This window comes from Vulpes vulpes, chromosome 11 (genome assembly GCF_048418805.1).
Source record: "Vulpes vulpes isolate BD-2025 chromosome 11, VulVul3, whole genome shotgun sequence".
NCBI classification, from domain to species: Eukaryota; Metazoa; Chordata; class Mammalia; order Carnivora; family Canidae; genus Vulpes; species Vulpes vulpes.
This window is the reverse complement of record NC_132790.1, coordinates 18,390,315-18,416,486: the sequence shown is the minus strand read 5'-3', so window position 1 is coordinate 18,416,486 and position 26,172 is coordinate 18,390,315. Positions and strand designations below refer to the sequence as shown.

General features: G+C 41.0%; 1 protein-coding gene across 1 annotated transcript; it reads right to left on the bottom strand.

Moving 5' to 3' along the window:
• Window positions 1-1,339: 1,339 nt before the first annotated feature.
• OVCH2 (ovochymase 2) lies at window positions 1,340-19,410 on the bottom strand. Its single transcript, XM_026008153.2, has 15 exons — window positions 19,323-19,410; window positions 17,165-17,274; window positions 15,462-15,553; window positions 12,395-12,567; window positions 11,935-12,030; window positions 11,546-11,697; window positions 10,648-10,837; window positions 9,489-9,512; window positions 7,524-7,614; window positions 7,284-7,408; window positions 6,264-6,404; window positions 5,761-5,891; window positions 3,465-3,558; window positions 2,805-2,936; window positions 1,340-1,443 (listed from the first exon to the last, which is right to left on the bottom strand). The coding sequence occupies exons 1-15, from the start codon at window positions 19,408-19,410 to the stop codon at window positions 1,340-1,342; spliced, it is 1,743 nt and encodes a 580-aa protein (XP_025863938.2).
• Window positions 19,411-26,172: the final 6,762 nt, after the last annotated feature.

The following is a 26,172-nucleotide window of genomic DNA, read 5'->3' as shown; positions in this document are numbered from 1 at the left end:
CAGGACAAAAAGACTCAGATTGCTTCTAGCTTCTATGCCTTCTCATTAAAAGGAATATTCTCTCTCAACACTCTACGTTCCATGTGTCAGTTTATAAAACTAAAAAAAAAAAAAAAAAAAAAAACCTAAAAATAAGATGCTTGAACTTTCTCTCGACAAACTGTCAAAATGGCAAACTCTAAGTTTCCCAACCCCCTCCTAGGCTTGCTCCACTCACCATATTTTCCACATAGACCAGGATGTGGCACATGTATGTCAGTGAATGTCATGGACCAAACAAGGAAAAGAGAAAGTCCAGCACTTCCCAGTGCTCACTGGCATTAAAACAGAGCAGTACACAGACTTTTTCTAGTGGATGGATCTTGTGAGTCAGACCATAGTTTGGCACACTAGCATTTCCACTAAATGAATCAATTTAGATGGGAACTTTGCTTCTTGTGACCAGAAATATTTCAATGTTGCTTTGAGCAGAATGGACAATGACCCCATCCCATACAGCTCTGCGTGATGGCTTCTTTTGGTGTGTCAACCTGGCTAAGCCATGGCTTCCAGTTACTCAATTAAAAACAAGAATCCAGGTGTCACTGTAAAGGGATTTTTGCAGATGAAATAAAAGTCTCTAATCAGTTAACATTACGTAAGGAAGACCATCCTGAATAATCTGGGTGGGCCTGACTTAGTTGGAAAGCCCTTAAGAACAGAGCTGAAGCTTCCCCAAAAAAAGAGAAGAAATTCTGCCCTGGGGAAAATAACCTTCCTCCCATGCCTATGGAATTCCAGGGTCCCGTGATCTCTTTCTGATTGCCTGCCCAATGGATTTAATTGCTTGGTCACCCCCCCACAATCATGTCAGCCAGTGTATTAACTTGCAAGGCTTGCTGTAACAAAATATCACAAACCAGATGGCTCAGAAGAACAGAAATTTATTGTGTCATAGTTCCGGGGGCTGTAGGTTGGAGATCAAGGTGTTAGCAGGGTTGGTTCCTTCTGAGGGTGCTAATGGTGCCTGTCGCCCAGCTTCCAGTGTTTGCTGGTGATCACTGGTGTTCCTTGGCTTGTAGATGATGCATCACCCAGTCTCCACCTTCATTCATGTTCACTTGACCTCCTCCCTGTGTGGGTGGCTCTCTCCACATCCAAATTTCCCCTTTTACAAGGACACCAGTCCTGTTAGGTTAAGGGCCCACACTGATGACTCCATTTTAACTTGATTACCTCAGTCAAGACTTTAGCTCCAAATAAGGTCACATTCTAGAGTACTGGAGGTTAGAACTCCAACATATCTTTTTGGGATTCTCTGGTGGAACCCTGGCTGATATATACTCTGTGGGTCTCTTGGTCACATTCCCCAAAACAGCTTACCGGAAGCATTGTGGTCTTCAGGTAGTACATTCCATGTCTCCAAAACCATCGACTCATCCTCTGATCTGGAGATGTTTAAATCTGAGTGTAAGCATATACAATGGCTCAGATCACACACACAAGGCCAGTGTTTGGGGCTACCAGAAAATTACTGTTGTTAGAATTCTGGGGCATCTCAGTTAGCTGGACTGTGGGCATTTTAACTGAAAAGTGGCATATTTTAACTATAATCCAAGTATGCCGTATACAGCTGCTTGCTTGTCTAACGAGAATGAACAGCTTGAGAAGCTGACACCTGGCTTTGTGGGATTTGGGCAGAATGCTCAGGGATGTGAGGACTTGGAGGGGAGTTGTGTTGTTCATGTGCCTAGGGACTTGGGGTTGGTGAAGACATTTCACATTTCCAGGCATCTGTGTGTGTCACACACTTGCTCCTGGCCAAGCGTACCTGATTTGATTTACTCCTCACTATAATTTTTTTTAAATATTTTGTTTATTTATTATAAGAGACACAGAGAGGCAGAGACACAGGCAGAGGGAGGAGAAGCAGGCTCCATGCAAGGAACCCGATGTGGGACTCGAGCCTGGGAATCCAGGATCACACCCTGAGCCAAAGGGAGATGCTCAACTGCTGAGCCACCCAGGCGTCCCCTCCTCACTATAATTTTATGAGGCATCTATTATTCTCCCACGGTAAGGTGAAGAAAGTGAATCTCAGATGACTCTTAGATCACACCTCTAATAAGGATAGGCCATGATTCAGACATGGCATCGATCCTCATTTTTCATGGATTCCACATTTGCAAATTCACCTATTCCCTAACATTTATTTGTAACTCAGAACTAACGGTGTATCCATGATCATTCAAAGCCATATGCAGAGCAGTGAAACACTTGAGTCATCTGATGCACATGTTCCTAGGTGAAGTCCAACGAGGTGACGCTCTGCTTTTTGTTTTACTCTTATACTATAAACAAGTGTCCTTTCCATGGTGTGTTGTGTGCTGTGGGTCTTTTGCATTTTTGTGCTTTTTTGTTGATGATTTTGCGTTTGAAATGGCCCTGAAGGTAACGTAGTACTGAAGTGCCATCTAGTGTTCATGAGTGCGAGGAGGCTGTGATGTGCCTTTCGGAAAAACTACTGATAGATAAGCTTTCTTCAGGCCAAGCCACCGTGGTGTGGCTGTGAGTTCAGTGTGAATGGATGCACAAGTTATATTGAAGAAGGTGACTTTAAACAGAAACACCCGTAAAACCAGAGGCTCCCAGGGACCTAAGCCTGTACTTCCCCTGTGAGCGGTGGTTGAGTGAGTCATAGACCAGAGCTGCTGCAACTACTGAGAACCACCTGTGTCCATGCTGGGCTCTAAAGGCTGCCATTTAGTACCACATGGCGAGGATGGGAATTGGGACCCAAGAAGTTGATGCCTCTGTCTTCTTACCTGTTTCAGGGATGAAAGACACTGTAGCCTGAAAGCCTCTGAAGGTGACATTTTCATCCGACTGGAAGCTGATGAGCATGACACCAGAGGAGCTCAGCACAGGGGCAGGGGCAACAAAGCCGCAAAACCGAGCTGGTTAGAGCCCAGCCCAGGCAAGACGGACCGGTCAAGAGCCCAGCAAATACACGTGGCATTGGATAGAAAAAAAGTTGTCCTTTAGGTAATTGTTGAGAAATAAACTTTTTTGATGGGTGTCCCAATTCATTTTCAAAATAGAAGGGCAGTTTGCTTCTTTTTAATAGGGATTAGCTCCAGCAGCGATTCAATTCTGTTTATCTCTCAAACACTCCCACTGGGAAAGCCACGGAGGGAACTGGTTTGAGCCACAGGGCTTATTTCACTGGCACTGATCACTGGGGAGGGGGGGGGGACACCTCCACACCTTCTGCCCAGGTGGCTCTTTGGGCCTCCCTCCCACTCTTCCTGTCCCTGACCAGGGAGAAGGGGGAGTGGTCGTGAGCACTGAGGGTCAAAGGGAAGGGGGCACAGGGAAATGAAGGAGGCTGGAGCCCAATCCCTTTTTATTCCCAAGAAGGAATCACCCGAAAGGACTGGGTCCAAATGCAAACCCAGGGAGCCACAGCTCCAAGGGGCACACACCTACTTCCTCCTGCCCTTCCACATCCCTGTGCACAGTCACATAGTCGGAAGTGCAGTCCCCACTTTCCTCTACTTCCAGGATCTGAAAGGAGAGCTGACAAGACTCCATGTTACATCAACGAATGACTGATTTTGTGTAAGCGGAGAAATTGGGATTGTTCGTCTTGCCCTGGGATGTGAATGGGGCATTCATGAATGGGTTAAATTACTTAGGAAAAGATGCTATGCCACAGACTCCTCAACTCCAGATATCTCAGCTACCAAACACAAGGGTTGGGGAACGTGCAAATACTTGAGCTCCCTGGTGCCCTCCTAGGAAGAGCGAATAAACAGCCAAGAACCATCTGAGCGATTTGCTAGCACCGGCCTTCAATTGACTCTGAAGGGAGGAGCAGTGGGAGATTCCGCTGATGAGGTAGGAATTTAGATTTTCAACACACAGATGATGGGGATTCAATGGAGCCTGAATCCTGGGCGAGAGACACAGAGGACTGCGTGGATGGGACAAAGTAGAGGTAAATGGTCACTAGTGGTGACTGTAGGCGCAGAGAGGACAGTGTTGAAACAGGATTCATTCAAACATTTCTAAACCCTTCCTGTGATGCTTTCTGGAGTCTAATGATATGCCCATAGTTGTGATTTGTAATGCTAATTTCCCAATTCCTCTTGGCTGGGCCTCGCACAATGATGCTGTCACTGCAGGGGGTGAAAGCATCATTTCACTGGTGCACAGGCACTCAGTACACATGAATAGGTGTTTTTGAATTTCTTCTAGCTCTGGCACGTTCAGATTTCAACATTTTTCTTCTTCCTCCTTCCAGAAATCCACTCATACCTCAACTTTTATCCTCCACCATTAACAACAAATCTTCCCTTAATTCTGCTTCTTCCTGAAATTTCTATTTTGACTATTTGGGTTCCAGAAGCTTTTAGAAAGAGGAGATCTACACTTCTTTCCTCTGTGTCTTCTTCCACTCATCAGTAAAACCTGTGTGATCTTGCTCCTGCTCGGAATGTGAGGCTGGCTGTTTTGGGTGCTTCCACTCCCACCTGCTCTCTCTATTGTTCAATTGTCAATCCAATTATTTAACCGTTTTTCTGGGGGATGAGCTGAAGACCTGACAGCAAATGCTCAGTCCTCCCCCCTTTAAACTCACTTTCTGTGGTAAATCCAAACTGTGGGCCACACCTCTTTGTTTGCTTGCTTGTTTTGTGTTTTAAGTTAAAGGCTTCATTCTCTGGATGATCCTAACTGCTGAGTCTCAGGCTTCTTTTTGCCTCTTAAATACATGAGAACCTGGAGGTCTTGTCCATCCGTATTCTTCCCCCTTTATTTTCTACTTTTTCTCTCCTTCATATACTCTCCCTTTTTTTAAAGATTTTTAAAATTTATTCATGAGAGACACAGAGAGAGGCAGAGACAAAGGCAGAAGAAGAGGGAGAAGCAGGCTCCCTGTGGGGAGCCTGATGCAGGACTCCATCCCAGGACTCCAGGATCACAATCTGAGCCCAAGGCAGACCCTCAACCACTGCGCCCCCAGGTGCCCCACTCCCTCACTTTCAACTATTATTTTAAGAGAAAAACTTCTAAATAAATGCCTACTTCCAACCTCATTCTGACTGGGGTCCTACCTTTAATGACCTGGGGGCCTCTCTGCAGAGGGCCCACTCGTGCTTAATGAACAAACAAGTGGCTACAAACGCTACTGATCAAATGCTGAATACTCTGCATCCTGACATTGAAAAGTCTCTGCACTTTGACCTCAGCCTCACCTTCTACGACCTCTTCCCCCTACACCTAGGACTCTCTGACACCAGCTGGTCCCTTAACCTGTTCTGCACCAGCACCTTTGTGCTTGCTCTGTTCCCTCTGTGTGGACAGCTTGATGTTTGGAGTCTTATTGGCATTGACTTTTGTTAGCCATTACTTACAAAGCCTTTGGTTCGCAGTTTAATAAGGAAGAAATGCTTGTTCCTAGAAGGGACTAGCAACTGATTAAACCAGTTACCTGGTACAGACTAAGGGTGCCTTTCAACAGAAAGTAAAGCACACAATTGCCATCTAGTGGTAAATGGGGGTAGTTATGGGGAAAATAGGCTGGTCTGTTAATGCATATCTATCAAGAGCCTTGAATGCCAGGGACCAGGGATACAGAAGTGAATAAATGTGATTCAAACACACACATACAGATCTCCACCCCCCACCCCCCAAAAAAACAAAACACAAAAAAAACTTCTGCCCTTGTGATTTCTGTGGAGATACCCGAGCAAGGTTAAGGGCAACCAGAGTCAGTACCTTAATTAGGTAGTGTTTGGGGGCTTGAAAAACCCAGTTACAGTTGGCCATGTCACTATAGTCTTCAGGGTAGTGAAGACTCTGTATGAAGCCTTCTTCAAAAAGGACAGTAAAGGAACTGCAGCCTGAATCTGAAACACAAGGGGAGCAGTCCCAACAGTGGCATCACTCAAGCCAAGAGGAATCCTCTTGCCCCCCCCCCCCCCCCCCCCCCAGTCTCCCGCAAATGAGGCAGCAGCTGACTCTTCAGGCAGGGTCCACACGAAGGAAGATGTCTGTGTGCTGATTTTCCGGGACCTGCTCATCCCTCTCAACTCACTTAGGGGTGCCATGAACACAGGTTAGCAGGACTGCACACGGAGGGCCCTGTGCTCCCCACTACTGTGGAGCTAAGCAGGCCCTAGGGATGGCGGGGGAGCTCCCTGCTTCTCACCTAATTCCTACAGGGCCTCAGACTTCTCTAGATGGCCTGCATAGTGTGTGATCAAGGTAAGTGGTTTTACCAGGAAGGTAGTTTGGCTTTAGAGCTTTATAGGTGAGATTAAACCCAGCTGCATAATCGGTGGCATCAGAGATGAAATTCAGCCGTATTGAGCTGGAGGCGATAAGAACCGACGAAGCGAGGCTTTTCCCACAGAATTTCCCTGCAACAGAAGGAAGAAGAGTCCTTGTTCAGGGTCTAGAGAACAGCACCCATTAAGAGACTTAGGGAGAACTGGACTTGTGATGTACAGGGTGGTCTAAGGCAGGGTTTCTCAACTTTGGTACTCATGACATTTTTAAACTGGAACATTCTTGGTGTTCAGGCTGTCCTGTGCATTATGGGATGTTTAACAGCATCCCTGGCCTCTGCTCTAGATGCCAGTAATACTCCCTCTAGTCAAGGCAACCAAAAATGCTTCTGAGACATTGCCACTTATCTCCTGGGGGGCAAAACTAGCTCCTGTTAACCACCGAAATGCTCCTGCATCTCTTGCATAAGGAACCTTTGCCTCCTACTCATGGTTATCCATTGGTACTTTCTTCTTTTTTTTTTTTTTTTTTTTATTTTGTTCTGTTTTTAATTCATGAGAGACAGAGAGGCAGAGACACAGGCAGAGGGAGAAGCAGGCTCCCCGGTGCAGGGCTCCATCCCAGGACCCCGGGATGACGCCCTGAGCTGAAAGCAGACGCTCAACCGCTGAGCCACCCAGGCGCCCCGGTACTTTATTTTTTAGCTGGATGATGCAGTCAAGCTCATTTTCATGCCCAGAAAAGCAACATTCTGCCTGAGAGGCCCTGTGCTATGTCTGTATTTTACCAGGCCTGGCAAATGAACCTCGGAAGCCTGGTTCCATGGAAAACAGGCACAGCAAAACGAAATGGCTCAGATGCCTTTCCTTTCCACTGTCAATCCTGAGTCTCAAACAGGGAGACGGGAAGTATGGTGTTTACAGATGCCTCAGTGCCAGGCATACCGCAGGCCGGCCCCCTGAGGCCCTGGCACCACAACCGTCCATCTGACACCATGAAAATCTGCTCACCAATAAGTCTGTCTTCTAAGGAATATATCGAGAGGTGACTGTGGTGACAGGACTCTGCATCCAAGTGAGAAACACTGAGCAGCACATGCATTTTCTCTGGTGCCAGCAGGGTCCAGACACACCGTCTGCAGGCAGATACATTAAGAAGGTACCATTTCTAGGCAGAAAGTGGCTGTCACAGTACAGTTAACGGGCACAGTCAGCTGGAGGTGACGGGAGGAGTGGCAGGGGGCTACTCACTGCTTGCTCTCATAATACAGGTAGGGGCTTTCTGGAAAGTGCAGCTCCCCCTCAGACTTGCAGAGCACATGGTCCTGCTCAGGGCATGGGGCTGGGAGAGAGAGCCATGAGAGTCAAGGTGACCCTGGTGGCCAGCCACCACAGCCCTCCTTCCGGAACCTGTACAGACACTAGGCCCACCTGGTTCTTCATTATGCATGCTTCCTCGCCTGTGAAATCTTTCCCTGCTGTGGCTTCTGTGATGCTTTATTCTTTTTGTTCTTTTTAGAGTCTGCTTAACCCTGAGATTCAATGATTTCTTCGCCACTATTCTTTCTCTGGCATCATAACTCAATTCTATACATACACGTATTTCCCAGGCTTTATCCCTAGCTTTCATCTCTCTCTACACAAGCTCTCTGACCAGTCTCTTTCATTCTCTGGGTTTCAGCTATTATTTTACACTCCTGAGCTTCAGACCTGGCTTTTCAACCATCTCCTAGATATCCCCTTAACATGCTACAAATGTTCTGCAAAACTGCATCCACTTCAGATTAGATTACCTTAAAAAAAAAAGAGATCGATTTATTTATTTATTTATTTATTTATTTATGAGAGAGAGAGAGAGAGACAGAGAAAGAGAAAACAAGCGGGAGGGCAAGGGAGAGGGAATGAGAAACTCAAGCAGGTTCCATGCCAAGCACGGAGCCCAATGTGGGCTGAGATCATGACCTGAGCTGAAACCAAGAGTCAGATACTCAACCATCCGCACTACTCAGGTGTTCCCTGATTAGATTACTTTTATGTGCCCTTTGTTTCGTGTCTTATGCTTAGAACTTTGGTACCATCCTTTGTTCCTCCCTGTCCCTCACCACCCTTCATCCAAAGTACTAGCAGGTCCCAATTCCTCTTGTTTCTACTTCCACCCTTTCATTCTTTGGCTATTGTCCTGGGTCTCTGGAACTAATGTGTGATTTCCTAAGTCCCTTCCAACCTATCCCCTACATGATGTTCTTGTCCCACCACTAGAGTATTGCTCTAATCTATTTATCTAATTCATCAACTTCTAATCACTCAGTAAATCCAAACTTTTTTGACAGGCATCCAAAGTTCGTACCATTTGGTCTCAATTTATTTTCTAGTCTTCCTCACCAAACCCCATCTTCCACATCAAACCCCATCACACTCCACTTTAGCCCCACACACTGGTCCCTTTTACCCTCTATATTTGTAGATCCATCCTTTGGTATTGTCTTTTGACAAAGATGATTCCTTGAGCTGCAATAATTTTCTTTACCTGTATCCTGTTTCCACCTGACAGCATCCTACTGGTTCTTTGTGGAGGTTTTTGTGATTCATCTTAAAAGGTGTCTGTGCTCCAAAGCCCCTTCTGGCTTTTTCACCCAGCCACTTCTCTAGCTCTCAGAATATATTTTCCCCATTGTTCTTTGTAGATGGTTCAACAGACTCATGGAACCAATAAAGATTTGAGCTAAAGGTGCCTTAAAGACCAACTGGTCCAGACTCTTTTCTTTATGGATGAGGAAACTGAGGTCCAGAGGTAGGAAGGAGGCTTCCCAAAGTTGCAGAGTAGATTCATTGCAGACTTGCCCTATAACCCTGGGGGAGAGACCTCCGTATACGTGAAGACACTTTCAGGATAAGGTGTGTAGCTTATTGACCACATCTGCACCACCTCATCTCCTTGCACCTGAGTCTCTGATCCAAAGCTAAGATTTAGTAAATGTTTGTTGAGTTGAGGTGGAGTTCTCAAGAAGTGAAATGAGAGCAATTCTAGGGCTCCTTCTGGGTGATAAACTGCCCTGACTGGCAGGGAATGGTTGTGGTTGCCTCAAGTGTGGGTAGCTTTATACCTAGAGAGCAGAGAAAGCTCTTGCTAAGACTTTTGATTATAAAGGGAACCTATACTCAGAAATACTAGATATTACTTCCTGCTCTTCATGGAAGGCTGTGAGCAATACCCACCTCTGGAGCTCTTTCTCCGCTTCCCTGAGAAAAAAAAGAAAGATGATATTCAGGGACTGTGGTATCCTGAACAACATTTCAAGAAGTTAGTATTTCCCTGGCTCCAAAGTGCAGGCATTTTTAAGTCCACATGCAACTAATGAAAATCTAATCTGTGGAAAGAACAGATGGGATAAATTGACAAAGCAAGAAAGCGGCCTTGGTGTTTTGATGAAATTTCACTCTCCTTATTAAGTGGGCTAATTAAGAAACAGGCCATGATTAGCTTGGAGGTTACACAGAGCAGAGGTTATCTGGTCTACTTCTGTCATTGTTCATGAGAAAGGAGCCTGGATATGGGAATAAGTGACCCACAACCACAAAAGAGTTGCCGGTGTAGGTACAACTGGAGCCGAGGGCTTGGATACCTGCCACTGTACCATACACTTGAAAACAAACCCAAGTACTTACTGAGTGAATTTGAATTAACCCCTTTGGGACAGACTAGAAGCCCTATTAAAGTTGGAAGCTACTAGTTAGAAAACAATTAAGTTGGCTTTGGGGTCAGAAACGAAGTTTCAATTAACCCACTGGTCAGTCTAGTAGAAGGGTGTATACAGACCCTGACCATTTCACCTTTTCAGACTTAATGACACACCCAGATCTGTGCCAGGCCTGCTCAGCTACAGCATCACTCACACTTTGGGCTGGATCATTCTCTGTCGTGGGTGCTGTCCTATGCACTGTCCTCAGCAACAGCCATATATACTACCCACTAGATGCCAGTGGCACCCCCTGCCCCCACTGTGACAACCAAAAATATCTCCAGACCTTGTCCTCTGGGATGCAAAATCTCCACTGGTTCATAACCACAATAGCTTGCTATATCTTTGTAGGACAGTTGAGAAGTTAGTGATGAGAATATATCACTAACTGATAGTTTCAACTAAAGGCAGATTTTACAAAACCTAGGATGGATGGCTTCATGTTTCTTTGAATATTTGTCTGCTGCACTGTGCACCAAATTTTACTCTTGTTTTAAATTTCCTAAGTGTCACAATTCTTGTGTGCTATCCTAAAAACAGAAGCAGAGCCTGTCTGCTCAGTGGCCCTGACTTGCCTAGACAACTGACACTCTCTCTGGCCCTAGCTTCTTTACCTTATGAGCTGGCATTATTACCAATTTGGATGTGTTTGTGGATCCAAGGAAGTACTTTTCTAAGATCTGTGAAGATCCCAGGGGATCCTTGGTCTTCTTTCCGCATGTTGTTTCTCCAGCCTCGGCCACAGCCCAAACCCCAAGAAGTCACACCAGCCAGAGTCCAAGCCCCCTTCTTATTCCGGCACATGAGGGAGCCTCCTGAATCTCCCTGTAGGAGGAAAGAGCCTCTCTTATCATCATTGTCCGGTTTGTGCTCACTCTTTCCCCCTACAAAGATGCTAGATGAGGATCAATGACATTTCTTCACTTGTAATAAGTGTGACTCGGGGACCCAGGAGAAAATCCAAGCACAGTTCACATTAAAACCTCATATATCACTAGAGACTATCAATTCCACTTCTTTCTTCCCCATCCTAGGGGATGTTTGTTTCGTCAAACATCAGACTTTGTTCCTACTCCCCTCTCTCATCCTGCAGACTCAGAGAAGTCTGGCCTACTTGTAAAATTGATCTCAGATCTTGGTCAGTAGGAGGAATGGAAGAAAAGTAAAGTTCTCATTATCCACAAATTGGTAACCTCTAAATAGGAAAAAGCTAGCCATCCTCATCCTTCAGGGGTAGAAAATCCTAAGCTCACTGTTGGCATTATCTCTGTTATCTGCTATTTTGGAAAAAATAAAAGACCTCCTCTGAATCTATACTCCCTGGTAAAAACAGGTTTATACTATATGTTGGCAAATTGAACTCCAATAAAAAAAATTTTTAAAAACCCAGATTTATAAACTGTGCCTTTATTTTGACTTGACTTCCCTTATCATTCCTGTCCCTTCTTTCCAGGGTCCAGTCTTACCCCTCACTGATGGCAAAGCTGAGGGAAGCTCTACCTGGGACATTTCAACTCAGCCACTCCCACCTACCTGACATGCATCTCCCCCTCCATCTGGGAAGCCTGTGCAGAGAAAGGTCCGCCCACTAACAGGTTTCTTTAGGGTTAGTAGAACTGCCATACATTCCTCTTGGTTCAAAATGGGCAGGTTCACTTCCTGCAAGACTTTCGAGAGAACGCCATCTAGAAAACACAGAGATGAGAGCCCCAGCAAGGCACTCTCACCCTTCCTAAGTTGAAAATGCCCCATTCAGGTTTGCATCTTTTGGAAAAACCTGAATTTCTAAGTGCAATGGATATTCTCTTTTAAAATGTTTACACAATTGTTTTTTTAAAAAAATAGATTAAAAACTGTATTTTCTGACTACCCACTAGAGAGTTCTGACATCTGATTAAGAGAAGTGGCATAGAAGTTCTTACCTTCAGCGGAGCGGCCCCAGCCTGCAGTTGTACAAATAAATCCAGCCTCAAATCGTTCCTTTGGCTCTGGAAGACACATGGGCCCCACAAACTGGCCTAAAGAAAAGAACAAGGCAGGGCTTGTCTCATCCATGGAGGAAAGGACACCCTAAGCCACTCACTAATTAGGTGGTTCCCAAAAGAACTCATGAGAGTTGTGATATCTGTGCCTTGCACCTCCAGGGGTCACTTATCAGACCAAGAAAGACTCTCTCCTGTCTCCACATAATCCTATATCTGCAGGCACAAGCAAAAAGAGTTTCATGTGAGGGACCCTTCACCCCAAATCTTTGTCTTAAAATGCAGGACCCGGAACTGTTCGACATATGCTACATAACATACATTTAGGGAATGTGCTATGGAGCAGAAGTTATAGGGAACATGGGTTAGATGATTTGCAGTGAGTTTATCAAATGTTTACCAAAATGGAAGGCACCATCCATCTTCAAAAGAGCAATGTCATAGTCCATTGGCTTCTTGATGGAGAAATAGGGGTGTATGATGATAGTTTCAATGGTGAGGGTTTGCTCCTCTTGCTCTACATGGCTCAAGTCATGTTCTCCAGCAGTAACATTGAAAGTTATTGCAATATTTCTATGAAGATTGAAGCAGTAAAATGAGTGAATTTCATTTAGCCTCTGAGGACACTTAACAACGGTTGACAATCTGGCCTCTTTAAAATGACATGTATGGATAATGTGGTTGTGAGGATGCTGAACAGAGAAAGTGAGAATGATTTCATCACTACTAGTAAAAATGCAAAGGTTCCCAATTTAAGTGGGGGACTAATAAAGAATGGCTTCAGATGGAACCAATAATATGATAAATTGAATACTTTGCAGTGCTATTCATAACACGTCTAAAAATGCATATGTGTTGTAATTCGGGGGTCTGAAGCCATAGTGGACTTTGTTCAGCTACCCAAGTTGGTTGGCCTGGCTGCAGTATCTGTGATTCTTTGAGAATGATCTGTGATTCCCCCGAGTATGCTGCTTTCGTATCAGAGATCTAATGCTTAATGTATATTATGAAAGACATAATAGCATCATAATTCTGATATCTCTGAGAGCATGCACACACAAGGCTTGAGACTGATTAAAACCATGGGAGGTGGGGATCTTCTCCTTACCTCCTTTATGTTTGTAATTTACATGGTGTAAGATGGGAAAGACCATTCTATTTCTCTTCATCCTGTAGCAAAATTATCTGAAAGGAACTTGGTAGGGTGCATTGAGGTGGATTAAGAACTTTGGGCTTACCATTTTTGGGGACATTTCATTCCTTTTTTTTTTTTTTTTTTTTAATATTTTATTTATTTATTTTTTTTAATTAATTTTTATTGGTGTTCATTTTACCAACATACAGAAAAACACCCAGTGCTCATCCCGTCAAGTGTCCACCTCAGTGCCCGTCACCCATTCCCCTCCAACACCCGCCCTCCTCCCCCCTTCCACCACCCCTAGTTCGTTTCCCCGAGTTAGGAGTCTTTATGTTCTGTCTCCCTTCCTGATATTTCCCAACATTTCTTCTCCCTTCCTTTATATTCCCTTTCACTATTATTTATATTCCCCAAATGAATGAGAACATACACTGCTTGTCCTTCTCCGATTGACTTATTTCACTCAGCATAATACCCTCCAGTTCCATCCACGTTGAAGCAAATGGTGGGTATTTGTCGTTTCTAATCGCTGAGTAATATTCCATTGTATACATAAACCACATCTTCTTTATCCATTCATCTTTCGATGGACACCGAGGCTCCTTCCACAGTTTGGCTATTGTGGCCATTGCTGATAGAAACATCGGGGTGCAGGTGTCCCGACGTTTCGTTGCATCTGAATCTTTGGGGTAAATCCCCAACAGTGCAATTGCTGGGTCGTAGGGCAGGTCTATTTTTAACTCTTTGAGGAACCTCCACACAGTTTTCCAGAGTGGCTGCACCAGTTCACATTCCCACCAACAGTGTAAGAGGGTTCCCTTTTCTCCGCATCCTCTCCAACATTTGTTGTTTCCTGCCTTGTTAATTTTCCCCATTCTCACTGGTGTGAGGTGGTATCTCATTGTGGTTTTGATTTGTATTTCCCTGATGGCAAGTGATGCAGAGCATTTTCTCATGTGCATGTTGGCCATGTCCATGTCTTCCTCTGTGAGATTTCTCTTCATGTCTTTTGCCCATTTCATGATTGGATTGTTTGTTTCTTTGGTGTTGAGTTTAATAAGTTCTTTATAGATTTTGGAAACTAGCCCTTTATCTGATATGTCGTTTGCAAATATCCTCTCCCATTCTGTAGGTTGTCTTTTAGTTTTTTTGACTGTATCCTTTGCTGTGCAAAAGCTTCTTATCTTGATGAAGTCCCAATAGTTCATTTTTGCTTTTGTTTCTTTTGCCTTTGTGGATGTATCTTGCAAGAAGTTACTGTGGCCGAGTTCAAAAAGGGTGTTGCCTGTGTTCTCCTCTAGGATTTTGATGGACTCTTGTCTCACATTTAGATCTCTCATCCATTTTGAGTTTATCTTTGTGTATGGTGAAAGAGAGTGGTCCAGTTTCATTCTTCTGCATGTGGGGACATTTCATTCCTAAATGAAGTTCTGTATAAACTTCTTTTATACAGAATTGGAAAGGGCATCATTTTCTCTTGGTATATCTCCCTGAATCTTGGCTATGTTTGGTACCTAATACATAGCATTTCTTTGCCTAATTACTTGCCATGCTACAGTGAAATGATCCATTGACTCTTCTTTAGAACATCAACTCTGGGAAAGCAGGAACCACATTACTTATCTCTGTATCTTTGGTATCTACCAAAGTGTCTAACACCAAGTAAATATCCATGGGATGTTTGCAGACTTGAAATGAAAGAGGGTAAATATGGGACGTGATCTTGATTGCAGCCTGGTGACTATCCAGAGCATTAATAACAATAGAACATTTATTAGAGTACACAGGAAATTAGATAAAGTAGGGAAGTTGTTAGATTGAAACTCGGAAGGGGCAGGACCAGTTGGAAAGCAGAGATGGGATCCTTATTGGCTTCCCTCTGTTTTTTAAATCATTTTTAAAATAATTTTTTATCATTTTTTTCTTCAAATTTTTATTTAAATTCTAGTTAGCTAACATACAGAGCAGTATTGGTTTCAGGAGTAGAATTCAGTTCTTTTGTCAATTTTTTAAGATATATAATGAACCAGATTCTTTTTTTTCCCTGAAATTTGAGAATTTTCACAAATACATCTTTGTGATACTTGTTTTCATTTAGATGTTATTCTTTAATTACTTCCAGTCATATTTAAGTAAACAAAATATTCTACTTCTGCAAAGAAAGTATGTTTTCTACTTTATTCAGTATCCTCTGACAATGTTACTGAGCCCTGTTTGTGTTATATATTTTTGTGTTAAAGCGTACATTACACATTTCCAGGTTTTAATAGAGTTATTGCTGCTGATTCTAAGGGAGAGTGAGGGTAATCATGAGCTAGGCCTTCCCTACCTGTTGGCAACACAGTGAGCAGCCGTAATCACCCACTGTGCAGAGATGATGGTCCCACCACAGATGTGCTTCTGCCTTCGTTTCAGAGACACCTGAATTGCAAAGAGCCTAAGTGAGCAAGTTAATGCCCTCCCGCCCAAACCTGGAGACCGAACTTATCCTGAAAAATAGACCGATATCTTACTCACAAATACTAGAAATTGTGGAGTGTGAAGGAATAAAACCTATCCCATGACAGCTCAGAAAGAAGAGCAATGTTGGAACCAGAACATTCCCAACCTTGGTCGGGAGAAGTAGTTAATTTGAGATGGTTGGCTATCAGCGTTTAGTAAAGTTGGTAGTAAAAATTGTTGGTATTTATTTATTTTCATAATATTGTTGACCCAGACTATTACTCTAACAATATGAACAAAGTCCGTGAATGAAAAAAAGAAAGAGAAGTATGAGATACAGCAGAGTCCAGATAAATCGTTTTGGGAGAAAAACAGGTGAAGGCTAAGGAAATCTTCCAACACATGCTCCAATTTCTCCAAGCCTCTTAGAGAAATATCAGTACCTACAATTTTCTCACGCTCTTAGCTATTTGGCCTCTACCACGACTTCAAGCCTATTGTTTTACTCTACCCCTACCAATTACTTTCTATCCTTGGTTATCCTGTTCATATTTGACTCTAAAACGGCTTCCAGGGTACAAGTAAATACTTTTAATTCCATTGTCAGAATTTGAAAAGAAGCCATTTATTAGGATTGTCACATTTTGACCAAAAGTTGTTCAAGGAACAATTTAAAAAATTAATACAAAGAAAAAGTAAGTAAAAGTAAATAAAACCACCGACTATGACTTGAATATGAACTTTGGAGTTGATTAGTCAACCAATCAACCAAATTAGCAACTGATCAATTAACTCTTCAGCCAAGTAATTAATCCATCAGTCAATCAAATGACACTGATTCAGCCATGCAGTCAACATAGTGAACACAAACTCAAATCAACCAACCATTACTAAACATCCACTGACCAAAAGATGTGATTGACTTAAACAAAGTAAAAGTAAGGAACTATTACTTACAAAACTAAGAGGCAAGAATACAACATGGCTCTCGGGGTAAAGAAAGTTGGGAGAATTTCAAAGTCAATAAATGTAAACACCATAGGCTAGAGACAGAAGCACAAAGGCATTTTGATGGCATGGGAAGCCATGGATATTAGACTGAGAGAGAATTATTAGGACATCAGCTTCTAAGGAGGCAGTATTCTTGACTATTCCCTAAAAGGTCCTATGGTATAGGTATAAACCTCCAAACAGAAAGCAGACCTATAGATGTGACACCTTTGACTTTCCTTGTCATCTTTAACTATAATGAGATAATTTGCTGAATGAAAGAATTGGCTTTTTAATTATAAATTGAAGTAGGTTTTTTTTAGCTTATTAAAGTGGGATTTTGTTTGAGGGGCTGAAAGTTTGGGTGGGCATTTCCAATTTTGGGGGCAAACCAATAGTGCATGTAACTATTCTGAATGTAGATTTTCCGGAACTCGATGGATGGACATCATGAGGGACCTGGATCCTGGCACACACTTATGAGATCTCTGGTGATGAGTTAGGCAGAATGGAGTATACTAAACAGTAACATGTTTCAGGGACATCCATTCCTAAGAAAGCTCATAGTCTACCCACCAGAGAATGTTCCCTGAGACTTACCTGCCAGGGGTAGGAACCCTTTTCTACTTGGCCTCCCCCAACAATGCGACTGAAAATGTTAAGGTATTTCCAAGGCTGTTTCTTCACCAAACTCTGCCCACAAGTGGGAGCTGGGAAAGAGAGAAGACAAAAATTCAGTGATTAGATAGCCCCTAGAATTGAGAGATACAGGAAACTTTTCTGAGCAAGGAAAAACTGTAGGACACAGAGCATGTAGAAAGATTACAAAATGCTTTTATGTTAATCATGGGATTTGTTGTGTTCATAGGATTGTTCAGCTTTTGTCACATATAACAGGTATGTCATACTTTTCTAATATGAAGATTAAGGGCCTCAGAGGTAGATCTCCACCAGGTTAGCCAGAACATAGTGCCCTTGATTCTGAGCAATCTGGCCCCTTGTGGGCTCCTCACAGCACTCTACTTTTATGACATTTATCACAGCCATTATGGTCGTTTCTATGTCTTTCAACCCAACTAGACTGTGGGTTTCTCAAAGATGGTAACTTATCTTAAAAATATCTAAATTCAAAATATCTAGAATAGTTTGTGTTGCATAGAAGCTGCTCAGTTAATTGGTGATGGATATGATGCCATACTCTGCCTTGGATTATAATTGTGTGTACAACTTCTCTGCTCCACCCAGGAGATCAAGTCTGAGACCATGGTCCATGCTACCTGACACACTGTCAGATAATGGATTTCACTCTCAGTGAAAGTGGAAAGTGGCAGGTTGGTCAAGAAGAGTAGAGTAGAGAGAAGACGATGCCCTGATTCACATACCAGAGTGGTATTAGGCTAGAAGGGTTGCCAGGTAATGGCAAAAAGAGCTCTTTCCTTTTTGGTGAGAAGACTTTATCCCTGAAAAAAAATTGCACTTACGTATTTAATGTCAATGGATTTTTTGACTCCTCAACTAGCAGATGAGCTGGATTAAAGATGCTTAGGACTGCCTGGTAATCAAGGATGGCATACTTTCTGTCCCTTCATCATATCATTCTTTTTTTTACATGTTTTCAAGGTGGACCTAGAAAGCCCTGCCTCATGATCACCACTTTACGTAACTGGACCCTCTAATCCTTATTCCTCAGTTTAGTCATCACCTCAACTGAGAAGTCTTCCTTGACTTCCTCAGGCTGTGTTAAGGGTCTCTCCTGTACTGTGTAGTACTCTTTCCTCCCCGCTTTTATAGATTGTGCCATGTAGTATTGTGATAATGAGTTGTTTTTCTTGCCTCTTATTACCACACGAGCAAAAAGAAACCTATGTTTTATTCATCTCTGTATTTCCAAGGTTTCCCACAATTCCTAGCATACAGCATACACTTAGGAAAATTGGGTGGATGAACAAATCTTTGTTTGCTTTCTGGAGAACATATTCTTAATCTATTTAGATTAATATGTTAAAATATACAAAGCTCTTTCAAATAATTTCTCACTTAATCCCCATTCTATGCCTGTGAATCAAGCACCATTGCCCCTGCATTACAGATGAGAAAATAAAGAATCAAATGCACAGCTAATTAACAGCAAAGGATGGATGTAACACTGAGCCTTTTGATTCTGACCCCAAAGCAGGCCAGACAGTGAATCAAAAGCTTAATTTCTGTTTCAGTTGAATGAAACCATAAATAAATTAGACACAAAAATTTACTATTTCCTGAACTCATTGAAGCAAAGACAGAAAACAAGATGATTCTTGGGGCTGGCACAACTCTAACTATGGAGAAGCCTGCCAAGAACTGTTCTCACCTTATGTTACTTGAGGAAAAAAAGACCATTCATAATACACTACAGTAAATACAATTCATATTTTCCAGTAAGATAATTTTCCAAAAGTTTATAAATGCTTCCAAATATATGCTGATTTCCAGAATTTGCTCCATGAAAAAGGATGGGATTGTGTAATGGGTCCAAATAAGTGAATAATTCCAGTTTTCTCCAGATCAATGCAACTTGTCCAAGTTGTATTCCATGAATGTTTAATGCAGTTTATATGCTAATTACAGGAGAGAAGCCAAAATAATTACATGAAAAATAGATCTCTAAATACATCTGCTTCTGTTTTCCCAAAGACATATTGAATGGAGTTTTGATGCCCATTGCCAGCAAAGGTTACTCCTTCAGATAAAGCAGTTATAGAGTTTGTTTGGAACTTACCTTTGGGGAGAGAGACAGTTGCAGATTTGCCTTGTTCCAAACAAAGCATTCCAAGTAGTAAGATCAGCTTATTCTTGCTCAGAGGCATTTTGAGACTCAGAGCTTTTCCTTGGAATTTTTGAAAGACTAAAGAACCAAATAGAAAGCCTATGAAATCAGCAAGAAGCCAATTTAAAAGAAAGTTATTTATTAACCAAGACTTGAGTCATTCAACTATGTCCATATGATGTTTCTGAATGTGGTTTCTTGCAAAGATCTTTGTAAGATGTGGGAAGTCAACCACAGAAGCATAATCTTGATAGAGCAATATTACATGTCTCATTATACCTACATCAATATGTTGTTTCCCCCGGAGTATATTGGCCAGCCAAGTGGTTGGTGTCTGAGGTTTCATCTGCAAACATTACTTGCTTCTCAGTATATATGTTACCACTTTCTACAAGAGGACTGAATATCCAAGTCATCCTCATTTGCAAGGTTATACTACATGCTTGCAAACGACCATCAGAATATGCCAAAATATTTTTCTTTCTCTTATTTTCCAATTGTAAATGTGTGGTTATAGCCATGTGTTAGCAAGGAAAGGGAGATAGTACATTCAGGACATTTGATAGTACATTCAGGACATTAAGCTACCAGTCATTTAGGTACTGTCCATAGGGGCATTTGTGAATCTTCATTTTCTCACCATTTTTTATATTTATAGAAGGCAAACACCAAATCTTTGCTTCTACACCTGGTATAATATGTGGCACAGGGAGGTAGCTCTGATTATATACAAGTCTTCCTCTTCTTTGAGTCAGTGTGTGAGAAACACTTGTGGATTGATCAATGCTATCTATGCCCACATAGGAATATGCGATTTTTCTGTCAACTTTACAAATTATCTGCCCAAATGAGCAAATATCAAACCAGAAGCCTTTAACTTCCTCGTGGCAACTTTTGCCCTTCTACAAAATAAATCTGTAAAAATACAACACATGCAAATAATATAAATGCAAGACAAAGAAGGAAGGACCCTCAAAACCCCAAGTGAGGCATTCCCACAAACAATCCTGAAGTTGGAAAATTTTGGCTGTTGGTATGGGAATTGGTATCAACCATAAAAGGTAATCAAAGTATAAACTATAATCAAAATCTCAACTTCACACTCAGTGGGAGAGTGGGGCATTTTTGTTGACTGCCACACAGGAATGTCATGGGATCTTGCTTATTTCTTTAGCTCAGAGGAAGTCATTTCCTTTAGGTGCTCATATCAACACATTCAACACATATCACAGTTATCAGTGTTAGCAACACACTCCCAATATGAAACTGGTCATTAAAATTTTTTAATCTAATCTCTTGAGAATGTAAACTATGACACCTTGCTGTTAAAATCTTTATCTTTATGGAGATTGTTTCAGGTTCTAGGATGCTAAAATTTCTATAAGGCCAGGTCCCCAAGCCTCCTGGAGATCTACAGATTATAATAACTGTACACTGTGGTTACTTGCAGAAAGGGATACATAAGTGTTGCTTGGCGTAGTAGTATAAAATCAATTTTTCAACCATGAGACTGTAGAATCTTTTGGAAGGAAAAAATCTTTCTTGGGAATTTTAGAACAAAATCTATACCAAATATACATTTGGGGGTTCAAATTTTACTGTCTTCTTCTTTTGTAGACCTTCAAGTTGAGAAAAATAGCATAAAAATTTATCCTGAGCCAGTGATCTAGAAGGCAGCTAGCAGAAATAAAGAACAAAAAAACTTATTTGGGAGGACATACTCTCAACCCAGGCTAAATAAGAGTAACAAAGATAAAACCCCACTAAAAAAAGATGTGCACAAAATTTAAAATTATAAAAGAGTAAATGCAAAAACAAACAGAAATAATAAGAGTATGTCAGCAGACACATCAAAGAGCAGATTTAGACCATCAAGAACTTCAAGTAATAGAATGGTTTAATAGACATTATAAAATATTGATTAGTATTTTTGAAGAAATAAAAGAACAAGAAATCTCAGAAGGGTTTTTGTTTTAGAAAGAGCACAAAAATTTGAAAAAAACCCAGAGAGTGTAGAAATAAAAAAATATATTCAGAAAAATATAGATTAAACAGTAGATTATACATAACTGAAGAGAGAAATAATGAGCTGGAAGGTAGGTCTTAGGAATTACCCAGAATATCATACACACATACACACACACACACACACACACACATACATATTTATATATTTACACACAGATGCAAAGAATGAAAAAGTGCAATTTGGCAATATCTATCAGAATTTAAATTGGGCAAAGTTTTTGATCCAGTAACTCCATTTCTTAGAGTATATCCAAGGGTACTACTGTTATATAAGCACAATGAAGCATTGGCAGGGTATAGCTAAATAAATAATGATTTAATACTTGGAATACCATGGATCTTTACAGAGAATGAAGGAGATTAATACATAATCACAAGGAATTATCTAAAAATATTTTTGAGTAAAAGAAAGCAATTTCAGAATAATGTAAGCAGTAACATCATTTATGAAAAAACATATGGAAATCAGGAACAAGGAAGAGATTCTTGGTTATCCAAAGGGAGATTTGAGATAGAGATAAATATTACATAGGGAAAGGAAGAAATATCTTCAATAATTGCTATTTTAGGAGTCCCGATCTGATGGAGGGATTTATGTGGTAAGCAGGAAATGCCAATGCTGAATTAAATCATGGTCAGTTTCACACAGAGAAAAGCACCCCGGCTCTTCTTGCAACTCCTTGAGGTGTGATTAACTATGAACTACAAAATAGGGTTCAAGAAACTAGTTCTAGGCACATTGTCATGGCTGTAATAGCCCACGTTAATTGTGTTGTCCCAATCAAGTTTTAAAACTAGGGCGAGATGGGTGACTCAGTGATTGAGCATCTGCCTTTGGCTCAGATTGTGACCCTAGAGTCCTGGGATCGAGTCCTACATTAGGCTCCCTGCAGGAAGCCTGTTTCTCCCCTGCCTATGTATCTGCCTTTCTATGTGTGTCTCTCATGAATAAACAAAATCTTTTTTTTCTAGGATTTTATTTACTTATTCATGAGAGACACTGGGAGAGGCAGAGACAAGGGAAGCAGGCTCCATGCAAGGAGCCCAATATAGGACTCGATCCCAGGACTCTGGGATGATGCCCCCAGCCGAAGGCAGACGCTCAACTGCTGAGCCACCCAGGCATTCCAAATAAACAAAATCTTAAAGAAGTTTTAAAACTAATTAGATGTTTGCCATTGTAATACCTATATACAAGTAATGAGAAGAATAAATGAAGCCCCTGAGACCTTGGTGAGTATCTCAGCCAGCATAATGGTGTAGGCATATCTAAACGCACCTAATTTTCTCATCTCCTTGGACTTTCTCCCACTGGATTTTCAGTGGGATGTTAACAAACCTGTGCATATCTGATGCTGAAGTCAAGGTTTTGTATTCTTTATAAATCCTATATAAATAATCCCTGACATATAGAAATGATTCCTAGAATTTGTCACTATCATAACATTTGACCAGCAGGTAACCTTCATTCTGTTATTGATTTATAAATGTCCTTCGCGTTTGCAGTAGAAGCTGATAGTTGCTTATTTGAAGTAGATTCTCATTTACGGATTATTTGTTTACTACCATCCATTACTAGGTATAAACATGCACCATCTTACTTAACACAGCAGCCATGTGAGGTAAATATTATTATGTTAACTTTTAAAATAAGAATATTGGATCTCAGAAGGGTTATATAAAATTTTCAAGATCATCTGGCTCATAAGTGACAGACCTTAAATTTATTGCCAGAGCTTTTGGTTCTAAAATCTTATTTTCTTTTTTTAAATATATTATTTATTTATTCATGACAGACACAGAGAGAGGCAGAAACTTAGGCAGAGAGAGAAGCAGGCTCCATGCAGGGAGTCTGATATGGGACTTGATCCCAGAACTCCAGGATCATGCCCTGAGCCAAAGGCAGACACTCAACAACTGAGCCACTCAGGCATCCCTAAAATCTTATTTTCATTGCAGTAACTATATGTTATGTTTTCCATATCATACTGGTACCCACATCCTATCTTGAACTCATTTGAGTCTTTCAGGTATATATTTTCTTTTCTTTTCTTTTTTTTTTTTTTTTAAGATCTTGGGATCATACCCTGAGCCAAAGGCAGACACCCAACCCCTGAGCTACCCAGGTTCCCTGTATATATATTTTTTATAAAAATATAAGACTTGGGCAGCCCTGGTGGTGCAGCGGCTTAGCACTGCCTGCAGCCTAGGGTGTGATCCTGGAGACCCTGGATTGAGTCCCACATCAGGCTCTCTGCATGGTGCCTGCTTCTCCCTCTGTGTGTGTGTGTGTGTGTGTGTGTGTGTGTGTGTCTATGAATAAATAAATTATAAATCTTAATATATATATTATATATATAATATATTTTAGATTTGTGTCCTTTAAATCCCTGATACAATCATGGATTGGCTAATGAAACTAGAGATTTAGCATTCTTACATACTGTATCAGGTTAATTTGTGTGTAAAGTTGATTGGATCACATTGGTTTAATCATCACTGCAAAGCGTACAGTTTTTCTTAGTAAGACTGACTAAGGGTACCAATAGTTATTTATCTGTATATTTTGTAAAAAAAAAAAAAAAAAGCAACTTAATGTTGAGGGTTTTTTGTTTTTTGTTTTTGTTGAGGGTTTTTTTAAGTAGCAAATACTCCATTTGGAAAGTGAGGGATCTACACAGGATCAACAGTGTTCCTTTCAAAAACAGTTATATTTCTTCCCTTTCAAGTAGCAGACATCTGATATTCTATAGTACTTCCAAAATATCATTTGATATTTGGTAATAGTTTTGATTTTATAGTACTTGCTGATTCTTTTCATTGTTTAGTAATTGCTTTTTCAGTGGGTCTGGTTTATTTCTTGCTGGGATGGTAGGATGCTGGGATGCAGGGATGCAGGGATAGTAGGATGACCTCAAAACTAGAAGTACCTGCAGGTTAGTTGATCTTCTCCTTAAAAAAAAAAAATCCTATGTTGGTATCGTCTTCCCATTTCCTCTGACTCAGCTACAAATTCCCCTCTAACCTATCAAATATTTCCCTAGTCTATCCACTATGCTCAGTCTTTACAATTGCTACCCAAGCCAGTACCACATTGCACCTGGAATACTATAATATTCTGAAAGGTCTTTCTGTTAATTCTCTCACTCCTCTAGAAGTTAGTCCCCTTAAAGTAGCCAGCGTTATCCTATCATTATGTAAATTAGATCATGACATTCTCTTTTAAATTTTGCACTGTCTTCCCATTGCACTTAGAATAATGTTTAAACTCATTATGACTCACAAAGCCATAGGTGATCTGGCTTCTGCCTAATTCTTGAGTCAGTCTTGTATCACTACCCAGCACATGGGCTTAGCTGTTCTTCAAAAATGCAAAGCTATCACTTTCCTTGCAATTGCAGTTCACACTACAATGCTCTTCCACTCTATCTTAGCATGGTTGGTTCGCTTGGGTCATTTATGCATCATTTAAAATATCCCACATCATTTTTGGTTGGTTGAGATTTCCCTTTTTACATGAAAGCTCACTTCTGCATTCTGAATATGTCTTTCAATCCTTAAGTCAGCAGTTTATCCAAGTATTTTGTTGAGGATGTTTTAGGATATTTCATGTTCACAGCATTGCTTAAACTGAAAGTCTGTTTTAATTTTTGCATTTTTATGATTAAGCCCCATTAAATTTTGCTATTGTTGAAATGACCTCTTGATATTCCTTTCATTGTGTATTACTGTCTTGGTCTCACATGACTGGCATAATATAAGCATGGAAGCATTTTTCCCACCTATTCTATATATGTTATTCATATGATTATGAAAAATATCTTTTTGTTAGGTCTATTTAGTCCCTAAAGTACAATTAATAATCCAGAGTGGATTTATTTCTCCTGTTGTCCTTAGGGTTAAACTCTCCATGCAGCTTCCATTTACAGCCAATCTGTGATTATATTAATCAGGTAAAGTGATGTTATGCTCTTCTAACAAATCAACCCTGGAAAGTCAGTGTATCTAACACAGCATAGATTTGTTTCTCACTTCTAGTATGTCTCCAGTGTATTCTCTATTTTCCACATTCCTTCAAATCCCAGGCTGTTGGGAGGTACTACTATATTCTAGTTGTATCATATAGAATATATCACTATGGAAGAGAAAGAGAAAGCTGCCCATTGGTAATTTAATTTGATCTAGAAGAAACAGTGCATTTCCTCAACTAGCCCATCGGCATGTACCATTCACAGTCTTACCTAACTACAAAGGGGCTGGCAAATGTGGTCTCCAAGGTGAACAAGGTAGGAGCAGATTGGATTTTGCTAAACACTAGCTTAAAGTCAATCCCTTTGACCGTTCTGGTTCTCATCAGATGTAAGGGTTCATTCAACAATCTGAACTGATCAAATGATGCAAATGAGTGTTAACTGTGCTCTGATCTGAGTCATTGGTCTCTTTGTATCTTTGGCCTTAAAGTAATGGACATTAATATCTCAAATCATGCATAATGTAAATATGTTTGGAAACATTTTGTAGAGTGTTAGCATTAGACAAAAGGGATCTATGTTTTGATTTTTTTAAGTTTATTTAAGTAATCTTTACATCAAACATGGGGCTTGAACTCACAGCCCCAAGATCAAGAGCCTCATGCTCTTCCAACTGAGCCAGCCAGGCACCCCATTTTGATTTTTTAATAGGGGGAATGGAAAAGTAAATATGTTACCTATGAGATCACTGAATTTATTGAATATACTTGTTATTTATTTCAATAGGCATTGTTACAAATAAG

What these genes read in the sequence shown, in the direction of transcription:
- OVCH2 (XM_026008153.2), bottom strand. Translation starts at nt 19,410, where the DNA reads ATGCCTCTGAGCAAGAATAAGCTGATCTTACTACTTGGAATGCTTTGT. An exon ending in AACTGTCTCTCTCCCCAAAG is followed by an intron (nt 17,275 to 19,322) that starts GTAAGTTCCAAA and finishes TCTCTTTCCCAG; the next exon opens with CTCCCACTTGTGGGCAGAGT. An exon ending in CCACAAACACATCCAAATTG is followed by an intron (nt 9,513 to 10,647) that starts GTAATAATGCCA and finishes TTTTTTTCTCAG; the next exon opens with GGAAGCGGAGAAAGAGCTCC.